General features: G+C 51.7%; 4 protein-coding genes and 1 non-coding gene across 5 annotated transcripts; 3 read left to right on the top strand and 2 right to left on the bottom strand.

Annotated features, from left to right (window-relative positions):
• Positions 1-1,461: 1,461 nt before the first annotated feature.
• On the top strand, positions 1,462-3,490 carry CTHT_0008370 (uncharacterized protein; the record flags this gene model as incomplete). Its single annotated transcript, XM_006691302.1, has 3 exons — positions 1,462-1,704; positions 1,766-2,739; positions 2,809-3,490. 3 exons carry the CDS (start codon positions 1,462-1,464, stop codon positions 3,488-3,490), a joined length of 1,899 nt encoding a protein of 632 aa, XP_006691365.1.
• Positions 3,491-4,398: 908 nt separating this feature from the next.
• CTHT_0008360 (uncharacterized protein) lies at positions 4,399-5,592 on the bottom strand (the record flags this gene model as incomplete). Its single annotated transcript, XM_006691301.1, has 1 exon — positions 4,399-5,592. One exon carries the CDS (start codon positions 5,590-5,592, stop codon positions 4,399-4,401), a length of 1,194 nt encoding a protein of 397 aa, XP_006691364.1.
• Positions 5,593-12,567: 6,975 nt separating this feature from the next.
• Positions 12,568-14,990, bottom strand: CTHT_0008350 (6-phosphofructo-2-kinase 1-like protein; the record flags this gene model as incomplete). The annotated part of the gene is made up of 4 exons (XM_006691300.1): positions 12,568-13,425; positions 13,483-13,644; positions 13,710-14,391; positions 14,680-14,990. 4 exons carry the CDS (start codon positions 14,988-14,990, stop codon positions 12,568-12,570), a joined length of 2,013 nt encoding a protein of 670 aa, XP_006691363.1.
• A 3,699-nt stretch (positions 14,991-18,689) lies between these two features.
• Positions 18,690-19,992, top strand: CTHT_0008340 (tRNA-specific adenosine-34 deaminase subunit tad3-like protein; the record flags this gene model as incomplete). The annotated part of the gene is made up of 2 exons (XM_006691299.1): positions 18,690-18,883; positions 18,942-19,992. The coding sequence occupies 2 exons, from the start codon at positions 18,690-18,692 to the stop codon at positions 19,990-19,992; spliced, it is 1,245 nt and encodes a 414-aa protein (XP_006691362.1).
• A 737-nt stretch (positions 19,993-20,729) lies between these two features.
• CTHT_0008330 lies at positions 20,730-20,801 on the top strand. The gene has a single exon. It is a non-coding gene; the product is annotated as a tRNA-Gly (tRNA).
• The last annotated feature ends 2,937 nt before the right edge of the window (positions 20,802-23,738 follow it).

Raw genomic sequence — 23,738 nt, 5'->3', positions numbered from 1 at the left:
ATTGACGACGACACCAGAAATTTATCAGCTCGAATGGGACGGTTCAAATAGGTGATGGCAAAAACGTTGGACAAACCCGTGATTTGTACCTCTTTGCCCGGACTCGAGAGTTGACCTACCGATGACGTGATGCACGTGATTCGCGTACGGTATACAGTGTATAGTAACTTTCACACTGTGTATTTCTATGGGGTTCTGATGTCCGAGATTCATTCCGAGTTGTCGAGGAGACAGCATCATATACACGTAAAGGCTGAGATTAGTTGTCTCGATGAAGAAAACCGCCAAAAATTTCCCTCTTTGCAGCTTTATTGCAAGGTGTTGACGACGCTTACCCAATACTGATTCGTACTACTTGCACCGTTGACGGTTGCCCAAATAAGCAAGCCCCGCTTACGTAGCACAAGCGAGTGGGGGGGACCGTTACGCACGGCAGCGGCAGGAAGCGCCAGCGCGGGCTTGTATCAGGGCTACTATCGATGCTTGATTCCTCTGTTAGAAGCGCCCTGAGCACTAAAACATATCCAAAACGCCGACTTCCGATCCCCCTCAAAAAATGTTCCATCTCGTGCCTCAACTTCTTGAGACCCAACTTTGAGTCCTGACCTGGCTTACTCCCCAATCAGCAACGTTGTGTTTTCCATCCCGCATTCCGCACTCCGCATCCCGCATCCCGCATCCCACCTGGAGCCAGCGAATGGCCTTCCTTAACCTCAGGGTCCCTTTGGCCGTGCCCGTTGTGTTGCGGTCCACGGGTAGTAGGTAATCAGCAGTAATCTGGGCCTAACCGCCATCCGTGTGAACAAAAACAACCGTTCTACGGTTGTGCTGGTGCGCTCGTGGACAATGTCGTGGAGCTGACAACATACATATTCGGTTGGTGGCCTTGTCACTGATAAATCGGGACCTGCTTTGACACGTTGCTCTTCGTTACCGCGGAGGTACCTCCCTAACATCTAAGTACCTAAACATTCATATTTTAGGCCTTGAGCTACCAGCTTTTCCGCAGCATACCACCACGCTTGTTTCTGACTTGGCTGGTCGGACTTCATGGCCTTGGTCGGCACTCATCGCCATAGCCCAGTCCATCCACATCCAAATTCGTTGCCCCTCGCGACTTTTTGGTTTCTTAGCATAGCGCTTATCCGACGATCAGGACTCGGCCACTCCCTGCACGGCAGCGATCAGTGAGACACACACAGCGGCTCAGCATCATCAGCAGTGCTTCCCAGCTTCCTGCACCCTGCGCCCTATCCGCATGTCCGATCTGCGATGCGATCAGCCCCGGTCCGTCCACCACCGACATTGGCATTCCCATCGGCCTTTTCCTCCCCACGCACCCGACCTTTGCACCCGTGTCTTTTTCTTCGACCCGGAGTCGAACCGTCGCCCGTTTCTTATTCACCATCCCGCTCCAGTTTCGCCCGTAGCGACGTTGACCGTCGCCGGCGCTGGAGAATAATGGCTTTTTCATCGTGGCAGCTTCTCCTCGGCCCGCTCCTCGTGATCTTGCTCTCTGCGCTACCGGGAGTAAGCGCGGAGCAGGCAAGGGTATTGCCTATTCTAGAGGCCCCTAAATGGCAGCAAGACTCCCAGATGCATCTTGAGCTCAGAGCGCCCGAAACTGAGGCCCTACCGTTGACCTATACCCTCTACCCCCTCACTCACACGGCCGGTTTGAACCAGACAGAGCCATCAAAACACGTGGGACACCCCGTTATTGCACCGCTTTCGCTAGGGAACCTCTGCGCTAACTCGCCAGTAGGACATCAGGATTCGTGGCAGTTTGGTTGTTGATGGTGCCCTCGAAGACCGCATTCGCTTGAGGAGTTCCGAAGTGATTGCCTTCCTAAGCTGCGATGGAGAAAATGCGACGCAGGAGGTCAATGATCTGATGCTCGATAAGCCAAAGGCCATCATTCTCTACAGCATAGAGGCTAAGTGCTGCGGTCTTCAGCCAAAGGAACTGGCCTACCATTACATCTACACGATGGCCGATTCGCATGAAGCGAAGCATGCCGTGAACCATACTCTCCAAGCCGGGGGTGTCTTGCGAGCCACCATCACGGGAACGTCCAACAGCACTAGTACCCAGTCTGGCACCCAGGAACAGAATGGTAGCAACTCGGCCGTGGCCATGAGCATTCTGTACAGCATCACCGGCCTTATCACGCTGCTCTTTCTGGTCATCATCGCAACAGGAGCGATTCGAGCTCATCGTTACCCGGAGAGATACGGACCTCGTGCCGGGTATGGCGGGCAGCCCCGCCAGAGTCGCGCAAGAGGACTGGCCCGCGCAGTTCTGGATACCCTCCCAATTGTCAAATTTGGCGATCCCGATCCGGCAAAGCCCGATCCTGTAATTGAACTTGAGGCCCAACCTCGAGGGCCATCACAAGATGCGTCGCAACTGGGAACCAGATTGTCGGCAATTCCAGAGGAACCCCAACAGTCGCCTGTTGGCGTAGCTCCTCCCGCATTAGGGGAGAATGCGCCTGTTCCAAAACAGCAAGAGCAGGCTACGAGAGAAGGTGTGGGTAAGACGGGCACTGCTGCTCCTCAGACAAATGCGTCGAGTTCAGCAGACGGCCGCAAGTCGGAGGACCGACTTGGCTGTTCGATCTGCACCGACGATTTTGAGGTTGGGGAAGATGTTCGCGTGCTCCCATGCAACCATAAATTTCATCCTGCTTGTATCGATCCCTGGTTGGTTAACATCTCTGGGACATGTCCACTTTGGTAAGCCTCTCATCCTTGTAACACATTTTCCCATGATGTTGCTTGGTATTCTTACACATGAATTATCAGTCGCCTTGACCTTCGCCCACCCGAACAACGCGACCCCCCAACGCCCCCAGCTCATACACGCTCTGTCCTGGTTGATGCGTACGATCCCTTCCTGATTGCTGCCTCCTCGCAGTTCGCTCTTGTGACCGCTGCAACAGTTGACTACTGGCCGGGCGCTCCTCCGCCCTCTGAGAGTTCGACCTCGGCAGCGACGACAACGAGGCAGCAACGTCGTCGCTCAAACCGTGCTTCGCGCATCCTCATTGACTTGCAGCGTCTGAGGCATGCCTCGACAATAGAAGAGAGGATCGAGATCTTGCGCCGTCATCGGTCGCACCAGCGGGGCCGCGAGCGACAACAAGAGGGCAGTGATCAAGAACAGCAGCCACAGGAGACGCGTGATGCTGTCGATGTATCGGCGTCGGCCTCCGGGGCGAACGAGAACCATACTGCGGTCGAATCTCAGGCGAGGGCTGCGGAGGAAAACATGTCCCAGTCCCAGTCTCAAACCGAGACTCCCCAACAACAAGGTGGAGATGGGGCAAACTACCAGGAGCAGCAAGGCAGGCGGCAGAGGTTCCGCTTGCGGCTCCCAGAGAGGGTACACCTGCGTGGGCGGAGGAGGGAATCGTCCCCCCCTCCTGCGTCAACAAGCGACACGACGGGGCAGGCCCCGGATAATGGAACCACGGGTGCTACATGATCACTGCGGATACTGATTTCGATAATTTCGATGTTTTCATGATTTCACTCATGACTGGCTTTCATTTTGGGAGGATACCATGTCTTGCTATTGTTTTACAAGATACCCTTTGCTGCGAGTTGCTCGATTTTTCATTGCTGGCACATTTTATGAAGGAATAGTCTTTTAATCATTGTTTTCACACTGGTCCCTCAGCCGTGGAGAGGAATCCACCATGTTGGCACAGGAAGGAGGGCTCACAAAGAACATGAGAACCAAAACTCTGAGTGACGGATGTATGAATCCCTGACTCAGGGCCACGGATACCTATTTGGTAGATAGACGTCCGGCCTATCTCATGGCCCAGCATAGGGGCAGAGTTAAGTAAATGGAATTTGATGAAATGGCCTGATTGACCATTCACTCTCCGCCGTATGCTTACTTGTGCTGTTAACATGCAAATGCTTCCACATGCGGAACATCAATCCATTGAACTGTGACATTGGTGTCTCATTTCATCGTGTCATAGATTCATAAGATCTACCCCACACAAGCTCTGACATTGCCCGCCCTGACCCAAACCCCAGATGATATCCCTTCCGAGTTCCTTGCCATGAAAGACTTGCATATTTCAGTTCTTGTTGATCCTGGTTGCCCCTCCTTGTTTTGCCTTTTCCTCTGGCCAAAATGGTGACATACATACAGATACATGAAAGAAAGTAAGAATCGAAACCCAACCCGTACAGCCGTACAGAATATCCCAACATCCTAACCCATAATATCATCTCCAAAATGCATAAAGGGGTTGGAGCATGAATTATGAACGATCATGAGAGCGAGTGACGAGAAAAATGGTGAGGAATGGTAATATGTACAAGGTGAGGCAAAGCCGATGGCCAGGGCGAGACTCTGATTCCCCCCTTTCCTCTCTAGGAGCCATACGCAAAGGTATTGCCATAAACACTGAGTGTGTTGCCTCTGACAAGATGGCCCTCGCTGACCATGAAGTAAGCGTAGCGCTCAACGAAAGAGAAGGTCGCATTATTCTCGAGTTGGTGGATAACCTCCGTCAGTTGAGCGTTGATCTGCTCCTCAGTGCCATCGAAGGCGAACTCAGTGATCCAGACGGGCTTCTTGAAGGTGCTGTAGACGTTGAGCACATGGTTAAGGAAGGTCTTGGTATCAACGCCGTAGATATGGATGTTGACGAAATCAACTGCGCACTGTCCATTGCAAGCATTGAAGAATTTCTGCAGCCAGCCAATGCCCTGGTGAGGAGCGCCGCTGTTGGTGATAGCTGGTGCGCCAATCTTAGCCTTGCCTGCGAAGGGGTTCATGAGCTCGACGTGTTTTTGGGCCGCCAGCTCAGGAGACATGTTGGCCTGAGAGTCAAGATCGGGTTCGTTGAAGCTAAAGAGACAGCGGGAGCCAGCACCAATCGCTTTCTGGGCATTGGTAGGCCAAATCTGGGGGAAGTCGAGCTTCAGGCCCCACAGCATTGGGCAGAACTCAAGATCAAGACCGGAATCATCATATTGGCCCCAGTTGTATGTCCACGAGATCTTGGTTCCAGAATTGACGAAGCGCTTCAAGAGAGTGGGATCGTTATAGGCGAGGCCACGCTTGCCACTGGATCCATGAGAGTTGCTGCCGCTGTTTTCATCTTCGGCGACACCTGGGTTGGCCGAAGGGGCAGACTGGACATTCTCGACAACAGTAGACTGTGTCGAGGCCGGAGGAGGCGGGAGAGGGGGAGGAACAACACTCTCCGCAGCAGGAAGAGGGCTCACCTCTGGTGCAGGATCAGCCGAAATGACTTGGGTGACAATGGTGGTCGGCACAGCCGGGTTAGGCGTGGAAAGAGCAGCTGCTTCCACAAAGGTGCTGGTGCTGATCTGCTTGGTCTTCCAGTCCTTGGTCTTGCCCTTGTTGGTGTAGAAGCGAGTATGGGGGTTGAAGTCCAGAGTGACAGTGACGGTGACCCAATCTGTGACAGTCACAACCTCCGTGACTAGAGCCCTCTTCTGATGGCCATGCAGATGGCCATGACCGCCGGGGATGGCAGCGAGAGCCTGCCCGGCTAGGCCGGCAACAGCCAAAAGAAGGAAAATATTGGAGTGCATCCTGCTGGCGATTTGTTAAGGAGACAGTGCAATTCTCAGCCCTCGGGTGCTGTGCTAGCGCTGATAATAGCTCTTTCGTTGTTGCCGCCAATGACGAAGTGGCGGTTTCGGGCTGCAGGAGTTGGTAACGTGCGCAAAAACAAGCAGTTCTGGAGGGCGAAAATATATGACCAGCTTGTTCCAGGCCGACACCGGGGAAATGAAGGTCTTGCGAGAACCGAAGGCCGCGTAACGGTAGGAGTGACGCTTCTTGTGACGCGCGAGTCGGTTGGATTGCAGTGTTTCGCAGTCTGTTAAAGACGCAGAAAGAGTGATGCGACTTTGAAGTTCGAGTAGGACGGTGACCAGACGCTCCGTGACGGTTGCTCTCTCGCAGAAGGTGGATGTACGACAGTCAAGCTGGCTGTCTGTCAAAGGTTGAACTGCGCTGGGCGAACTGAAGGAGAGAAAATCAAATGTAGGTAAGTGGACTCCGGCGTAGCCGAGAGGAATGGAAAGTCCCGAGACCGAGGAGATGGAGAAAAAAGAAGTAAGAGGAAGAGGAAGAAAGGAACACCGCAGGTCAGAAACCTAAGCCTGAGCACTAAGGCACCGTCGCTTGAAAGAAGCTGTGTCGAAGGGAGAGAGACCAAAGAGGCAGGGAACCCGGGACTGGAAGGTTTTCTGCGGTGGGGAGGACTCGAAGGTATAAAAGAGACAGGGAAAGAGCGCCTCGCCAGTGGTGGAGGGGTACGAACCGCGAAGTTGTGTACCCTAATCATTAATCCATTCCTACATTCGCATGGACAGCAAGAACACCCGGACTGCCTACAAGCTGCAGTGAGGGTTCCTAGGTTCCCCATCCCCATCTCATCAGCGGCTTGCTGACACAGCCTGACAGCCTTCCCGCTGTTCCCGTTAGGTACTGAATAACTCCGGACTGGCTGGATGTGGGACAAAATGTGGTGTCTTCTAGGCTCACTACTTGCAGCTCATAGACAGTCAGCTTTCCCGAGAACGGTTTATTCGATTTTTTTTCTAATTCTGCCACTTGCTGCCACTCGACTGCAATCTTTCCTCTGTTTTCCCAATGTTTTCCCAGTCGTCTTTCTGTCTTTCTGCTCCCAGCTTTTGTCAAGTCCCCACCAGAATGGCGGGGCTGGGAAGTCAAAAAGCTGACAATAGAGTCGATCTTCAGGTTTGAAGGCCCGCCGTATCGCAGGCTAGCCAGCTCGTCGGGTTCCCCATCCATCCCCATCCATGGCGCAGGTGGAGCTATCATTCCACCGCGCCAATCTGGCCAAAGCCTACACAATCTGGTTTACGGAAGTTGGTTTACGGAAGTGTGGATCGGCGGCTGTATTTTGTTTTCTTCGTCCCGTATCAAGCTCATGACGGGCCAGACGAGTTCTGCCGATACAAGATCGATGTGGAAGGCACTGTTCAATCTTGTCGCAGCAAGCAAAGCGGTATTGTCAATCATCAAGCCGCTTTACGCAATCCCATCACGCCGGGAAACGCCGCGAAGATCTCCTCCTTGGAAGACCGGCGATCCTGTTCCAGAAAGTCGATGTGCCTGGTGCCCAAACAGCGCCAGGGGGTCCCTGTTGGAACGGATCATCCGATCTTGGCGCTGGAGTCAACTCAACTATAGCTCCACCGCAAGCTGCCCTGTGAGTGGGCCTGGCCTCGATGTCCGGACGGTTCCTGACAGGTTGACCACCACCGCGGCTGCACAAGAAGTCTGCCCCACCTCCACTTAGGGTTTCGTGGGCTAGGCCGCCAATGACTGTCAAGGCCAAAATGCAGGAACGGGAATATTTACAGTAGTAACCAAAAGCAGGCTGACATCTGCAGGAACACGGCACTTTTTGTTGGGTAGCATTCGTGCAAACAAAAACGGGCATCTCTTGCCTTGTGTCTCTATGCTCGATGGATGGCACTCTACCGGGAGGAATTTGCTTACTTGGCAGGTCGTAAGTGCACCGATGAGAGAGACCAATAGAACTCGCACCCTACCCTACTTCTATACCTAAGTACGACCTGTACTACCTGCATCGTGTCACTAAAACCACACGCTCGAACATCCAGGTCCATATGCATTTCCACGACAAAGAGTAGAAATAATCCGCAACGGGCATGGGGTTGCATCAGGCACTATCAACCAGGAAGCGAAACATCCTTTCCAAGTCGTTTGCACTTTAGCTAATACTGACTTCCTGTGCTGTAACCTGATCGACTGTCATCAATACGTCCAACAGCAGGCTGACACTTGAAGAACACAAATAAAGTGGTATAATGCAGCTAAACACCTTTTGAAGGGGCCCGAACTAGTCACGTATACAGTCCATTAATTTCGCATTCTTCTTCCCAGTTCTGGGCTCCTGGCTACCCTGCCCAGTTAGTGTGGCTGATAGGGTAGCAAATGAACCCGCATCCGCTCCCACGGAACTACCCCAACCACGTGCCGTTTGTTCTTTTGACAGGGACAGTGCACAAAGTTTGTATTGTTTCTTCCGAGCCCGCCAGCAACAGCAAGACAAGACAACTTGTCCAACAGCCAACGATGACAGGTGTTTTGGCTGGGTCAGGCTGTTGGTGATAACATCGTCATATAACCATTGGCCGGACGATGAGGAATGTGTGCAAGTGCAGGTTTTTGCAACCTGCTGTAAAGTGGCATTGATATCACAAAGCTATCGGATTGGCTCTCCCTCGCCAAGCCCGTAAACTGTCGTAGGTGGTTCCCTGATCCGGCCACTCTCCAATGCCGGCTCTTGTACACAAAGCTTGTTTTTAGGCTTATCAATCATTTCGCAGATGACACAATATCTCAAAACATGAACGAGATCAATCCTTGGATGGCTTGATGTCTCAGATTACAATGTCCAGATGTGCTTGGGGTGGTCGAAAGATGTCACGGTCAAGCAAGCAGGTTGAAGCCGGAAACAGATATGCATTGGCTGTCAAGCAAGGCGCTAAAGCATCAACAGCCGCCCGCCATGTATCCGACCAACTCATCTCACCTGCCCCATGACACCCAGAAAGTTTCAGTACCTCCTGCCGCTTAGGTCAAAGACAACGTCATAACTAGAAATAGTACATCATACCGATATCAAGAGGTGTCTTACAGTGGCAGGTTGTGTTAATGAGTCAGGATGTTTAACTCTTGACAGGTAAGTAAAGGCAGCTAATGCCTTTATGAATGCGGTTCAGGGGTTCAAGGTCCTGGAGTCAGGGGATAAGCTGCACTCTATGTTTTCACTCACTTCTAAATTGACATTTGGTATCCCTCCGGGCTTTCATGATAACTGCCTAGGAAATTCACCAGGTAACAAAGAAAACCACGGTTATATTATAATAGAGTGAAAGGATGAATAAGTTAGACCTAGAGGAAAATGAACAGAAGCTGTCCTCTTCCAGCAATTAGAAAAGCATGTCATCTCCCTCAGATTCTTTCTCTCAGTTTAGCCTATAGTTGAGGATCTCGACCCAACCACTCTCAGTGTGAATAGCTAACCTCTGTAAAACACATAGAAAAAATGAAAATATATTTTCCGGTTAGGTGTTTGAACCGATGGGAGCTGAGTCAAACGTTGGCGACTCCCACAATGACGGCCGGGGGCGAATGATGAGCCGATCTCGCTGTGAGTGTTAGAGGCGCTTATCATAGGTAGCTGAGGCCGTTTTGATAACTCTGACTAGACCCAACCATCCAAGAGCATACTGCAACAACAAAGTGTGGCTGAGCACCCGCCATTGGGAAGATTTTCCTGCATCAAGGCCTGGCCCATTTGGCTACCGAAGTTCTCTTGATCCCACGAGAAATAACGCATTTATTGGTGTTAGACATTCTCAAATATTTGCCAGACATGATACGGCGGTTCTTACCCTCCAAGACACTGCCACATGATATACCAGTCCGAAATCAGACCTAGGATTCTGGGGATTCAAACAAATCATTGGTAACCGAACTCCCAGTGATCTGTTCATTCTTGATCTAAAAAAAAACTTGGTTTCTCCTGGACTTTCAGGAAAACTGAGGCATTGGCTCGAAGGAGATCATACATTGTGCTAAAACAAAACCTCTCTCACAAAGCAAACACAAGCATGTTACCTGTCTGCCCTCCAACACAGACCATCCGCGGGTTTCTCAGAAACTTATACAGGACTGGGAGGACATTGATTATGTCTATATTACTGAAGGGAGCTCGGGATCGACGTTGGCCCCTACAGTTATCTTGTTAACAGCAACCTCGTTTGATGTATTTCCTACAGGACTTCGCCAAAGCACATCGGCTCTCATAGAGACCCAGGAATTACCTGCTCAAAGAAGGGGAATAGACCAGATAGCACCATTATTTCATACGGCGACGAGTCATTATGGAGACAGCAACAGCGGCATTGGACTAGATCAAGGAACTGTCAAGCGAAAAGTGGGAGAGGAGGTGACATACTAAGAGTCGAAGGGATTGATTTAACTGCAAGCGGCGACGGATCAAGGTAAGACCTCGAGGTAGGAGATGAGAGGGTTGAAATTGGTAGTTGATGGCTGACAAGCGAATAGTGTCAGAAAACAAGGCCGCCCTGTGAACATTGCTTGAAACATGGACTGAGATGGGCATACCCTCCCCTTTCAGCCGTCGTTCATCAGATATATGAATTTTCATTGAGATAAGTTGCTAGAGCTTTACGAGCTAATGAATCTCTCCAGCCACAACATTGACTCTCCCTCTTTAGTCTCTGGGACATGAGGCTTTTCCATCTCCTCTTCTCCAACTACCTGCGCCATCTCGTCGGCGCTGAGAATCTCTAAACGCATGAGATTCCTTGTCTGGCTCATAGCGTGAGTTCCCTCTGGGTTATCCCATGATGGAAGTCGTATCTCACACACTTCAACATTACTATTATCTTATGCACGCGATCCTCGGCTATGCAGCATCAGAGCTTATGTCCAGGCACTAAGACCAATCACTGCTCTCAGTATCATTAGGACATCGGATCAAGACCATCCAGGCTATCAAAAAAGGCACTTGCTGGGGCTGAGAAGAACAAGTCTTCCACTGCTACCTGCAATAATGCCTTAACTCTTTGGGAAGAGGGAAATGCCCTGGTGGCGACATGCTTTGAAATGACTTACCGTACATGGTCGTTGGTCATTCAGTTCGTAGTCTAGACAATGATCTGACGGTTTGAGTGGTATAATCTCTCCTGCCGCCTGACGGCCTGCCCGAGTACATGACGTTCTGTCGTGGTGTCGTTGTCATGGCATACACCATGTACATGTATTCGTGCCAGATGCCGTCACTTAAACCGCTACTCTTTGCTAAACACTTAGCCCTGGACTGGAGGCAGGCAGTGTTGGAGCCGCACATACGTGCATGACCGCTCATCAACAGGGAATGGGCTGATCAAGCTGTGGGCGCGATCCGTGCTCTGGAGCTTCTTCTTGTTGTTGATGAAACTGGGGAAGTGGAAAGATGCTTTTGGGAGAAGCTGCTCGGCATTGCTGAAGCGCTGAAGGTCCCGTGCTGGAATAGTAAGCCTGGTAGCTTTCCTTGACTTCATACAGATTCCCGATATCCTGCACTGTTAACTTGACTGACATGATATCTCCCGATAGCGGACTTTGCCCTCACATCACACCTATGGCTGGTGGGTGACTCTCAAGGAGTATGCACATTTTCGATGACTGATCAAACCATCGAACCACATTTCCATGCTAATTGCAGCACACTAACTCGCTCTCAAGCACATCATGGATTCCATCACCGACGTTAAACGCACGGAGCCGCAAAACTTCCTCACCAACAGAGTCGACCCGAGTCAACAGAAGATGGGGATGGAAGCCGAAGCCGGGCCTCAGATGGGTCCGGAAGCAGAGCCAACCGCTTTTGGCTTAAGCATGCTCAAATTAATCTCGAGGATCCGTACCTGAGATGCTATGTTTACAGAAGTCCCTCGGCTCGCCCTTAAGAGCAGTGGTTCGGATGTCTGTTCCGAACTAAGAATCAGTTTCCCCCACTATCAACTGCAGTTTCATCTCTCGCCCCCGCATTTGCCTCCGCATCTGACGCGTAGATGTGGAGCACAAAAGAGTTAGCTTTGAGAAGGCTTGCCAAGGACGGGAGCGAGGACGCTCAGGTCTAGTGATGGCGGAAAGGGAGAGAGGGCAAGATGAACGTACCTAATGACTCAGGTGCGTTTGGCCCCAGCCGAGTGCTTTGTGTGGGGTCTTTCGTGTAACGGTGACATCTAGATCTGGATCTAAATGCTTCAAGATCATGATTGGTGACAGCTGTTGGAGATTTACATTTCGAATTGTCATTATGCGCTTCGGAACCATTTTACATATTGATGTGTTTTCTCGTGAAAGATCTCATTGATCCGTCAAATGCCCAAATATACTACCCCGCACATGAAGTTACAAAACAAATGCCTGACGATAGGTGACCGAATACCTCCAAATCCAGGATCTCTATCGAGGAGACAGCAATACAAACCCTTCTCGCAAAACCAAGCTAAGCCGTATGCGATATGGGTATCTTGGCCTGACCCCGCCCATGCTGAATCGTCATGGAAGTTAGAACCTGTAAAACGGTGAAAAAGCCCGTGGGCGTTGACCGAACATGCAAAGCTGTCGAACCCAACTCCAACTGACCCGAAACAATCCCAGATCGCGACCACCTTAGCCATGCTTGCAGCCCGTGTCCGTCCCTTGTGTACCGCCGCCCCTTGATTGATCCCAGTTGAATCCCAAGTACGCTATCTAAAACCCCTTTCCGAATATTACACCCCTCGGCTTGCGCCTGTTAAAGTTCAAGGAAAAATGGAGAGAAAAAAAACAAAGCCCAACATCCATGCCCCCAAGTGAAACCCATATATGTTCAATGTTAGATATCAGAGAACAAGCAGGTATAAATGTCCAAACTTCAGCCCATATTGAGAAAATAAACACGAAAAAGACGTAACATCAATCACGGCGTTTGACTGCTCTCATGAATTCCGGTCTACCGTCTTCCGAGGCTTGTAGTTCGGCACTTCGTCAAACCAGCCCATAGCTTCGTTGTAACGGTAGGCATGGAACTCAATTCCATACGGCTTCGGTTCGATGGAGTAGAGCATGCCGAGCGGCACGTCTAAATCGGCGATGTCATCCCGGGTAAGATCCATGAAGTAAGCCATGAGGACACGGCAAACCGACCGGTGGGCAATAATGAGCACGTGATCCGTGATGCGCTCAATCTCGCGTACCATGTCTCGAAGACGGCTGATAACCTGAAGATACCCCTCGCCGCCAACTCCAGGGTAGACATATCCCAGCTTGTCGGCATTCCGTTTGGCATATTCCTCCGGGTACTTCTCGGCGATTTCTTCGTACGTCATGCCTTCAAAGTCTCCTGCATTCAACTCGTTAAGCATTTCCCAAGCCTTAACATCATAGTCGTCATCTGCCTCGAAGTATTCCGCCGTCTCAATACTGCGCTTGAGCATCGACGTCCAGACGCAGAAGTTCTTGTCTTCAAGCTCCTGGTCTAGCTCAGGGTATGGTGGCGTGTAGTCTCCAGGCTGAGGAGGGAAGTTCGCCTTGGCGATCTTATCTTTCTGTTCGACCAACCATTCCTTCCGCTTGTGCGTGATGAATCTGTAAAGGGCTTCGCCATAATAGTGGCCCCGCTCCGTCAGTTCCGAGTTGCCACCGAGCTTGTGGAGCTGGTTGTCGACACTTTGGCCATGACGTGTGATCCAAATCTGTCTGGGAGACAGGTTGAACGTAGTCAGGTACGAGGCAATGCCACCGCTGAGGAAGCCCCGAAGGCGGAAATTAATGATTTTTCGACCAACATCGATCATCTATACCTCTTTGTTAGCATAATATTAAGCTGTTTCCTGGGTTAGACACCAACATACCTGAATGTACTGCAGATCGTTGTCCTCTTCCCACTTGCCAAGCGGCTCATAAGCACTCTCATACGCCTTGACGCGCGCCTTGAAATCCTCCAGTGACTTAACAGGATCCTTATCTTTGTAGTCAGGGCCAGAGAGCTTCAGGCGCATGTTGGCTTCTAAAAGCTGAAGCGGACGGTTAGCTTCCATTATAACAGGCACCGATGTTGATAAATCAAGCGAAAACTTACATTCTGGTCATGGCAGATACTCTCAATGAACAATATCCCCAACTTCGGTTCGCGTTGCCTGATGCGCTCTACAAGGAGCTTGCGACGATGAACAGTGCTGTTTGTGGCATCGAGGATACCTACAGCACCACCCTGCTTGAGCAAATAATCCAACAACTCATCCAGAGTGTCAAGTGCCATCTGTTCGCGCAACTTGGAAGCGGCTTCATTCTTGGGATCAAAAAACTTGGCCGACTGGTCCATTGCTTCAGGGGGAACAGGTGGCTTGCCAGAATTGTCCAGGTCCAGCTTTGAAGGCTCCTCGATGACAATGTCTGGATGATTATGGCCCCCAGACAAGATAGTAGCCACCTGAGTAGAAACGTCGTCTTTCGTCGCCGTTTTGCCAGAGCACTGACCTGCAGGAGTGATGCCAGCGACAACGCGCCTACGGTTTCCCACATTGAAAATTTTGGTGTTGTGCTGCTGCCAGTTGAGATAGCGCTGGATCTTTTTGGTAATGTACGACTTGCCCCTGGCAGGCAGGCCGACCATGATGATGACCAACTTGGCAGCAACATCTCTGTCAGGAATACGCCCATCGGGGGATGCCTTTGAGCGCGTCATACCAGGGATGTTGAGGGTTGTTGCATGTGGCCGAATCCGTGGAGTGTGATTGCCAGAATTCTGTCTGACAGGTGGGCTGTGCAGATGAGGTGTTAACTATTGCGCCAAAGACAGTATTGGAAGCTAATGATAAGACGATGATGACAAGGCCCATCAAGATAAGACAGCACAGCTGGCGATGTGGTGTATAGTACTTAATCAATCAGTGCGAGTGCCGGATTATGGGAAAGGTTTGTGAGGCGTAGGCACCGGCGCCGATCTCTCGCCAGCTGAGGATGGCTGGGTAGAGGAAGGCTAAGAGAGGCATGAGGGAGGTGTAACCAAGGACACAAAGGACCAAAGTGTATGTGGATGGACTACTCACATTCGCGGCGACCCTGGCGCAGTGGAAGAGAGACTGCGTGAGTAGGGTGAGTCGTATTGGCGACTGGGAATGGGTTTGTCAAAACGACCGCCATTGATACCATTGCCCTCGATGTTGTTCAAGGATTGTGACCAGTATGGGACGCTGGGCGGTGGCAGAACAGGAAGTGCTTTCTCATCAGTGGGAGACTCGGTTGCCCTGCTGTAACCATCGTCCCTATGCTTTCCCCCATTGACGCCATTGACATAGTTGCTGGTGTGGACCGTCGGCGACGAAGGTGCGGTGGCAGACAGTCCGAAGAAATGGTTCATTGCAAGCTTCCACAGCGAGGGCTGTGGGACGCCTGCAAGGTATCGAAAGAAAAATGCAAAGTTAGCCGTGGTGACTAGTTTTGAGGGGTGGTCCCCTTGAGTACAAGGACAAAACTCGAGTGGGTAAAGTGCAGTAGGTGTGTGTGTGTGCTGGGTGTGGATGGGAGATGGGCTGGTGCACCAGGATGAGAGGAGGGAGTATATCAACCTTTAAGACTCGGTTTGTTGGGTTTATTTTGAGAAGAATCGTTCTGATGTTGTGGCATGGAGTTTGGGCTGAGCGAAGGTTAAAAAAGTCCCCATGTCTGCGTGTCAGGACGGACAGATTGACCGGAAACCCCCCAAAAAGGAAGACCAGCATAGAGGGCTTGCAGCAACAGGGGTGCAGCACGCCGATGCCAGTGCAGGGGGGCTTGCAGGGCTCCCTTGCAGTGGGGTGCAGCTAGTGCCTTGTCCAATCAGGAGCACCTAATCCGCTAGGGGTCGGTGCCAAACAGAGGCGTGTTATGGTGGATCGTGGCCGATGTGCTGGGTCTCAACCCTGGGAGTCTGGGCGATCCGGTTTGGTTAGCCTCGATTTGTGGATTTTGACGGCTTGTGAAATTAGGGATACCACATCGAGAGCGATGAGGACCATGGAAATGGCACAGGAACAGTGTGCAATTGCCACAATCAACTCGGTGAAGCGAGCGAGTCTAGAGAGCCTCAAGAGTATGAACTGGAATCCTACTTACCTAAGGCAGGTATGTGCCTTGTGACTTTGCATATGCAAAAGCGCAGGCGTGTACTCATCCAAAGAGGAGAGCACGCTCTCGTCTCTTGCACGGGGGTTGGTTGATCTGCGATGCCGGCTTCTGAGGCGAAAGTATGCAGGTGCGCGGCGACAAAGAGGCCGTAGTGGCAGGTGTATTGGTGGAACCTGCCACTGCTGGGCACGGGGGTCGCGCAGCCAGCGTTGGTGTCGTTGGAAAACGAGATGACGTAACTTAGCGCCTGCGCCGAAGGCTCCGTGGGGTGACTCAATCAAGCTGACCCAATGCAACCGATGCTGCCGGGGCGCAACTGGCCTGCCAAAAGCAGGAAAAGGGGCGTCCAGCACCGTAAACTGCTGATGCCAAGGGCTGGTAAAATAAACCTGATCCCAATAAGGCGATGACGGACGGCAGTGTCGCCCTTTGAAATAGCCTGTGAGACTGGTGGTGTGCAACTCAGCCTCTGGTGGGCAGGTTGCAATGACAGCAAACAAGAAGTCGATGTCCAGCTCAGAAGCCCATCCGCCAACTGGCTGGCAGTCTGGCATTTAATAAGGCCTATCCTCTGGCCACTCGAAGCCTTATTGCAGCCTTGCAAGGTGCACCCTGCGACCACAGCCTTCGTGAATCTTCTGCTGTTGAGGACGATGCAAGTTAGCATGTGGATAAGAGACAGCTATGGGCAGTGAATGCTGTGAGGCTGCAAGACGTGTGTGGCAAGCGGCCACCTGCTTTAGATGCAGACAAATGCTGTGTATGCAGTTCAGCCCAGCCACTTCAGGCTTCTTTTTATCTTGATATTTGAAGATTTAATCGTCTCATATGGATGGATGATGCAGGCTTCATTTCGGGCCTGACACACCAGCAAGTGCCAGTTTCCCCTGTCAAATGACGAGGACCTTGGGCCATCCGGACTTGGTAGGTGTGCAGGTGAAGGTTCGTGGGCATGTACAAAGTCAAGAAAGCCGGTTTTTTGGGATGAGATTCCTCAATGAATAGCACAAAACAAGCCACAAACTACAGAGTCCCATTTGGTTCCCATGATCTCACCTACCTACCCAATTCAGGGCTTTCCGTAGTATCATGTTGCTTGTCTTTCCTCCATCAAGGAGAGTGTGGCCGGCTTGGCCGTGTCTTTTTCTGCAATGTATGAACACTTCAATCCATTGCTTATGATTCAATCATAACTCCAGCGATGCCCGGACTTGCTGTCTAGCATCCCATCGGACTTCCGTGCTCCGTCGTGTTTTCGTTACCGTCCCTTTTGTCGCTTTTCCATCCCTCATTCGGCTCACTATCTGCTCAAATATTGCAAGGCTCCATGTCTGGAAGCAAATGTGGGTTGTAAAGAATGCCGCCTTTATGTTACTCCCCCCACAGCACAAAGTCTCCCCCTCCATCTTAGTCTGCACTGCACCTCTTCTGGTATCCGTCCCACTGTCGCCAAACTGCGGGCTGCTGCCAAGACTGAACGCAGGTAGCCGTCACGGCGGGCTGCGTTGAGATCGGAGGATCGCCGGAGCTTGGCTTTGGGGTTTCCAGGTTGGAGAGCTCCGCTTTAGCCCCCGGTCTTGAGACCCTCCTGGGCAGCGCGAAAGTTCCACCATCGCATCCACCATTGACGTCGTGGTCACCGGGGATCGGATGTAGGCCTGGCTTTCGATGGTGCTGCCTCGCTGCGCTGCCGTCACCCGCTTCTCGCCGCCCCTAAACGAAAGCGCAAGGCTTGTCATCGTTGATTGCTCACACCACTTCGTTGACACAGGGCTTTACCATCTCTAGGGTACCTGTAACTAGATCACTAGGTATGCCTTACGGCCTACCCTATGTCGGAGTCCGTTGCACAGCAGTTCCGAAGCGCTTTTCAGTACTCTAACCAAATCGTTGCTTGACCGGTTCGGCATATCCTCACCGTCTTGCCACCGCTGCACCGAGGAAAGTCAGAACCACTTCCGCGGTCCCCATCTTCCTGTGATGCCGAAACAGCCTGGAACAGATGCCCGTTGATGTCAAGCAGTTTGGGGCAGGGTGGCCTGTTATGTCTGTAGCGTGGTGCGTTACGGCTTGCTTCCTACCCAGCTTGGATCTTTCCCCGTGACAGGTCATCTCATCGTGCAGGTCACCTCATATTGCATTGGTCTGTCTGCAGTGTCAATATCCGAGAGATCCTTGATCCATCCAGATGGCCGCCGATGCACTGCGGGAAGATTGGAAGCTTGTCCCAACAACATCTCATCGAGCCCCTCCCCACCATCTGTCGAGTCATGAGCCAGTCAATCCACATACCTCCAACTGGCAGACTCGCAGTCCGTGGGGGCGCATGGTGTGGGGTCGACCCGTGGGCCTTTCTCTTGGTGGTTGTGGGAGGCCTGCGCACCCGGCCCAGCCTGGCTGTCTGCGGAGTGAGCCATCCAGCCCTTCTATGTGGCGCCTGCCACGCGCGCTTCCAGGGGCCCAGCCCAGGTACGCGGGGCAGGTGGGGCTTGTAATTTTTCGTCGCAAACACCAAACCTGGAAGGGGCTCTGCTAGAAGAGGTCTGAACGCTCGATGTTGTAACTGCTCTCTAGTTTCCAGTCAGTTCAAGATACGTCGATACATCCAAGAGAGAACAGTTCTTTCCTGAAAGCTGGAAGCACAGGCTGCGCCTGGTCTTGAGCGGAATACAGCATTCCTTCAGCTTCAAATTCCTCTTACCAGCCGGGCCTTTGTTTTTCTCTTCTTGTGCTGTATTCTCGGTCCGTTGCTCTGCCATCTGGGTTCTTGTTTGGGGCTCTTGGCCACTCGAAAAACCCCACCTTGAACAAGGACCTTTGAAACCAGTCTTTCCAACTAGCTGCTTGCGACGGCAGACTTCGTGATCTCCGGCCTGACAATAGCGCTGTCGGTTAGGAGTCGACAACCCGAGTTCGCCTGGCTCTTGGAGAATTTGCTATTGCGCGGGACAAAATGGACGAGGGCGGCAGGTCAATCAAAGCACTACTTGCTGCCCAGGAGCCGGTTGTTAAGGAGCTGATTGAGGATGATATTGAACACGGAGTCCTGGTTCCACTGAAGACAACACTTGAGCTTCGAGATGACTACCAAACTGGGCGGGTATTGATCACTCGCGTGCCCACCAAAGCCGCCAACCCGGCTATCATGTAAGCTGAAAGGCCTTTCCCCTCGCTGCCAATGTCAGTGAGATGCTAATGTATCCAGGCTATTGCGCAAGCTGCTACCTGAAGAAATCATTAAGGGTTTTCCTCATCTACGCAGATGCGCTAAGCCATCGGATCTTCCTGCCCACCTTAAAGCCGAGCTCATGAACGAGTCGCCGCAAAGCAGACAGATACATACCGGCAAGTCGAACTGGATCTACATCATAGTTGGACCTGAAAACATGCTCAACCGAGATGAAGTCGCGCAGGCCCTATCGAGCGTGGAGGGCATAGAAGGAGAGGTTTTCCTGCACAGCATCCCGGTTCCTATGGTCGCTCCAACCTCTCAAGTCCAGGCTGCCTTGTGGTCCCAACAATTCTGGCCTTCGTTATACCGGAAGAACAACCCACTGGGGCCGCACCCCTCAATGATTGCCCGGCAGACCGAGGAGATAGCTGACGACGCGGCTATTTGGATGGCTCTGGCCCACAAAGTGGCCAAAGAAACTCATGCCAAAGGTTATGGTGAACCCATAGGAGCGTGCATAATCCAGCGTGAGGAAGGCAAAACGAAGGTGGTGTCGCTAGCTGGCGATGCCCGCTGGTGTCCAGTTGGTCAAATGAGCGGAACCGGTAATCCTATGGCGCATGCGGCAATGCGTGCTATCAGCATGGTTGCTCAGAAGCTTGTCCGAGCTGAGAACAAAAAGACGCAGACAAGTCCAACACCAGTGCTGGAGTTCGAAGCCTTCCAAGACAGCCCCAATCTTGATGACGAAAAGAAGATATTTGACATTGACCATCCAAATCCCGACGGCTATCTGTGCCACGGGCTTGAAATGTACCTCACACACGAGCCATGTGTGATGTGCTCAATGGCCATCCTGCACTCACGCATGGGCAAGGTTGTCTTCCGTCACCGTATGCCGTTGACGGGTGGGCTGTGTGCCGAGGAGCGCGGCCGTGGCCATCCAGCGCTAAAAGGAGCAGACGGCGGCCGCGGTCTAGGTTTATTCTGGCGCAGGGAACTTAATTGGAGCATGATTGCTTGGGAATGGGAGTCGGGCGGTGCCATGAAGCCTCTCGACGTCGACCATGCTGTGCATGCTTAGCGTCCTCCAGACGTGGGTGTTTTCAGTTGACTGCATACTAAACCTATCAAACAGGGGTTTTTTACTGTGACATTTGGGTTTTGGTTGTCAAGCACACAGTCAGAGGAGTTAGGTAGTCCTCTTGTCGGATGGCATTATGGCGCAACATTTCTGAGTGATGTGTGTTTCTTTGACAAGGAAATTGGCGCTGAGAAATTTTCATCATTCCTCGAAGTCAGAGGCCGGGCGTCGGATTATTGTACGCTTAGACGGTGTTGCCAGAGGTTAGACGGGATATCACGGATGGTTGAGAGCGGGGTCACGGGTTTCCGATTACACTTTCATAGTCCTGTTGAGATACCTATTGAGCAGAATTCAATATGACATTCTAGATCTCCTTGAAGTCACAACTCTTTGAATTCTGTCTTCTCCATCTCGCCAGAGTCGCGAATGGCCTGGGTAGTTCAGTCTTACAGGGCTTGCTATGGTTCCGAAAAGAGTATGTGGTATTCCCTGCCAGTTGCCAACCCCGACATCTCAGGTAAATCAGTACAGTCATCTATGGGAGAAAAAGCGTCAGAATGCCTGGTATGAACGCAGAACACTCTGGTTTGGTGGCCAAGCCTTTGTTGCTGTGTGTGTATCGAAGAATGTTGGCCGTCTTATGGTGAATGCTTATGCCACCCCACAGTTTTTTCCACTCTTCCTTATTAAGTGGGGCTAATTTTGCCCAAGCTAACAACTAAAACGTCCAAGACGCGGCCTTGGTGTAGTGGTCAGCATTGTTGCCTTCCAAGCAACAGAGGGGGGTTCGATTCCCCCAGGTCGCATTTTTTTGCCTGTCAACAAAGTATTGTCCCATATCCCCCTTGCTCGATTAGCTGTTTTGCTTTTGCGTGTTGGTCCTGGACTGATGGCTAAATTGCAAGTTCTTTTGTCTGCAGGTAGTCTGTACCTACGTTGCCTGCATCGGACGATTAAGATGGCTGTGCAAGTGAACCAAGGAACCTATGGCTCTGCTACGTTCCATACACGTGTTCGAAGTCATGTGACTTTGTCGGCGAAAGGCAATGAGGCTGTCTTGTGTGTTCAGGTGACTGCCTGACCGTTTTGCTGATCCTCGGCTGTCCAGCAGCCATGATGGTAAGAATGCCCCCCTAGCCGTTTGGTCAGGCCACCATTTCTCTCGAGACTCTGGGATCTTATGCTCGTACCGTGGTGCATGTCTGGTCATCGGTACGGTATGAGGCTACTATGGGCAGCGTCAGATGCTAAACCGCCCAGTCGAGTCATAGATCTTACCGCTTGCTGCTGGTAATTATGATGTGTCTACCTAGTTCATGTCCTCAACCCCAAAGGGCTCCTGATGTCTGGTCAAGGTCGTAACGGCAGTCAACAGCTGCGCACTCTTCGGAGTATCTGGGATACATGACTGTCAGCGCTTGTGTTTCGCAGGTGGCTGCTTCGTACAGATTGGTCCTTCTCCAGGCTGCTCAACATGTCTGAACACCCAACAAGCTACTGGCATTGCCTAATTTACGTTTCTCACTACGTGGTTGACCACGTATCAAAACTACAAACACAAATATCCTGGTGAAGTTGGGAACACCGGTAAAAAAATATGGAAGCTCCCATCATAGGAGAACTACCCCTCTCGCGGCCTTCTCGGCCATAGTAAGGAAGCCGGTACTTGGCGAATCGAAATCAGAGGGGTGCGTAGATACCCAAACAGCCAGTCGATCAGAGACGTGGCCTCAGAGGTACTGATGGCGTGCCTTTGGAAAGAAAAGTAAGGTTTAGCTGCTTCCTCCCCATGGAAAGCGCTATTCTGTGTATAGATATTGGCCCTTGCGGGCGTGTTTTTGGCATCAGCCAGGCAACATACCTAGGCATGGTTCAGATCCAACCTCAACTCGGCTCGCGGTGCGGTTCTTGGTGAAGCAAAGACTTCGGCTCCTGCTAGTAAACATGTTTGTCCACTTGGGTGATGGAACTGGGCGTTTGGCACGCGGGGACTGGGACGGTTTTCTAGGAACACATCCCCAGTGGCAAAGGAGTTGAAGAGTTGTTGATGACATACTCAGCCCTGTTGTCCTCTCTTGCGAAATTGTTCGGTAAAATCATTATACTTTTAGGTTGACTTGTTGAACTATTTTATCTGAAACTTTTCTCACGGGTCTTCGGGTCCAGGATGGAAAGCTTCAAATTATCTCATTTTTCCTTCAATGCGCCAGACCTTATTCGTTCCCCCCAAACTTCTCGGAGTGTGTCATCGGCATTTCTGGCCGCGGCGAGAATCGCGTGTTAAACTGATCTATTTTGAACCAGCTGACCGCTACGGTTAGGACATAGGTACAGTGTGCAAGTATGGGTAAAGTGTTGATGCAGGTATGGAGGAGTGAAAGTTCAGCCTGCTATCCTTTAGCCCAAACCGCGTCGACTTCAACATGGGTTCCACGGGTCGATGATTCTTTGTGAAAGACAATAGGCTATAGGACTTTCTTCCTTCAAAACTCATCCACCTCGACGTGATGTGTCTGGACAGTGAGAGCGGCGCAAGCATCTCGAGTGAGAATGCGAGGCCCAGCTCTCTCTGCCAGCAAACCTACCACAAGGCAGGGTTGTGACAGAAACAGTGGGTGGATACCACTTGCCAGCGAGTGAAACTAACCAAACTAGCTAGACGGAGGGGAATCCTTGGATCTCCGTTTGTGGAGGTCCCTGGTTAGCCTGCCTGCCAAAGTTCAGGTCTGCGCCAGTTTCGAAAAACGTTACCTACCAACCGTCCACCGTCTCTGGGAATCCGTTCTGCAGAAAACGGTTACCGAAGATGTCCGTTGGCTTGATCGGTATTTCAAGCATGCTGTAGGCAAGTTGATAAGTTTGAACGCTGAATTGCAAACGGTTCGGCAGACAGTGCACAAAGCTCCCCAAAAAAGCCCTATACCTTCAATATGTTGTGACTTGGCGAGCACACAAAGCTGGAATGCTTGCCGGTCTCGGTCTCAGCCGCTAAAGATTGTACACTGTTCTGCGTGCTGCAATGTAGGATAGCCGCAGTTACATCTTCACCGCCTGACTTTTGGCTGCGCTCGACGGCTACGACGCCACATCACTGTGCTGTTTAAGGGAATATTTCTATGCAGTAAACAGAACACAACAGGCTAATTGGAACAATAAATCGTTGGTTTAGCGCATAGATTTTGCTTTGGATGAAATTCTCTGACAAAGGAAGTGCCCCACCTAACAGGGTCAGGGCGCCCAGGAAGCCCCAGGAACATAGCGCAATTGCAACCCCGTGCGTGGCCCTGGGGTCCGTCGACCTTTTGACGTTGAATTTGACGTGAACGAAACTGAACCTGTCAATCTGCTCCCCCAAATTTCGCGGCCGGCGGCGAGGGAGCAGCTGCGCTCTCCGTCCTGTCGATGTGTTCATCCCATCCGCTTCTACCCAACTGACCAGGCGCGCGACATCGATCGCTTCATCAATTCGCTGCGTCCGCACACTCGGATCCCGATTTCGGCTCGACGTTCCATCATTTTTCGCGCTCTGCCAGCACCCAGGACTGTCACTACTGCCGGTGCAACCGCAGCAACAGCAGCAGCACGCCTAGCTGAGTAACAGCGATCTTGTTCGGCGGCCTGTGTCGCCCACCACTGCCACGACCACCCAAGCCACCACACAGTGACTGCAGCGACCCCGTTCCGCCGTCCCACACGTCGCTCCCGCCCCGTGACTTCCACCATTGCCATCACCATCATCATCG

The sequence above is a fragment of the Thermochaetoides thermophila genome (genome assembly GCF_000221225.1).
Source record: "Thermochaetoides thermophila DSM 1495 unplaced genomic scaffold scf7180000011812, whole genome shotgun sequence".
Taxonomy (NCBI): Eukaryota; Fungi; Ascomycota; class Sordariomycetes; order Sordariales; family Chaetomiaceae; genus Thermochaetoides; species Thermochaetoides thermophila.
Note: the sequence above shows the minus strand (reverse complement) of the source record. Positions and strands in the feature narration are given on the sequence as shown.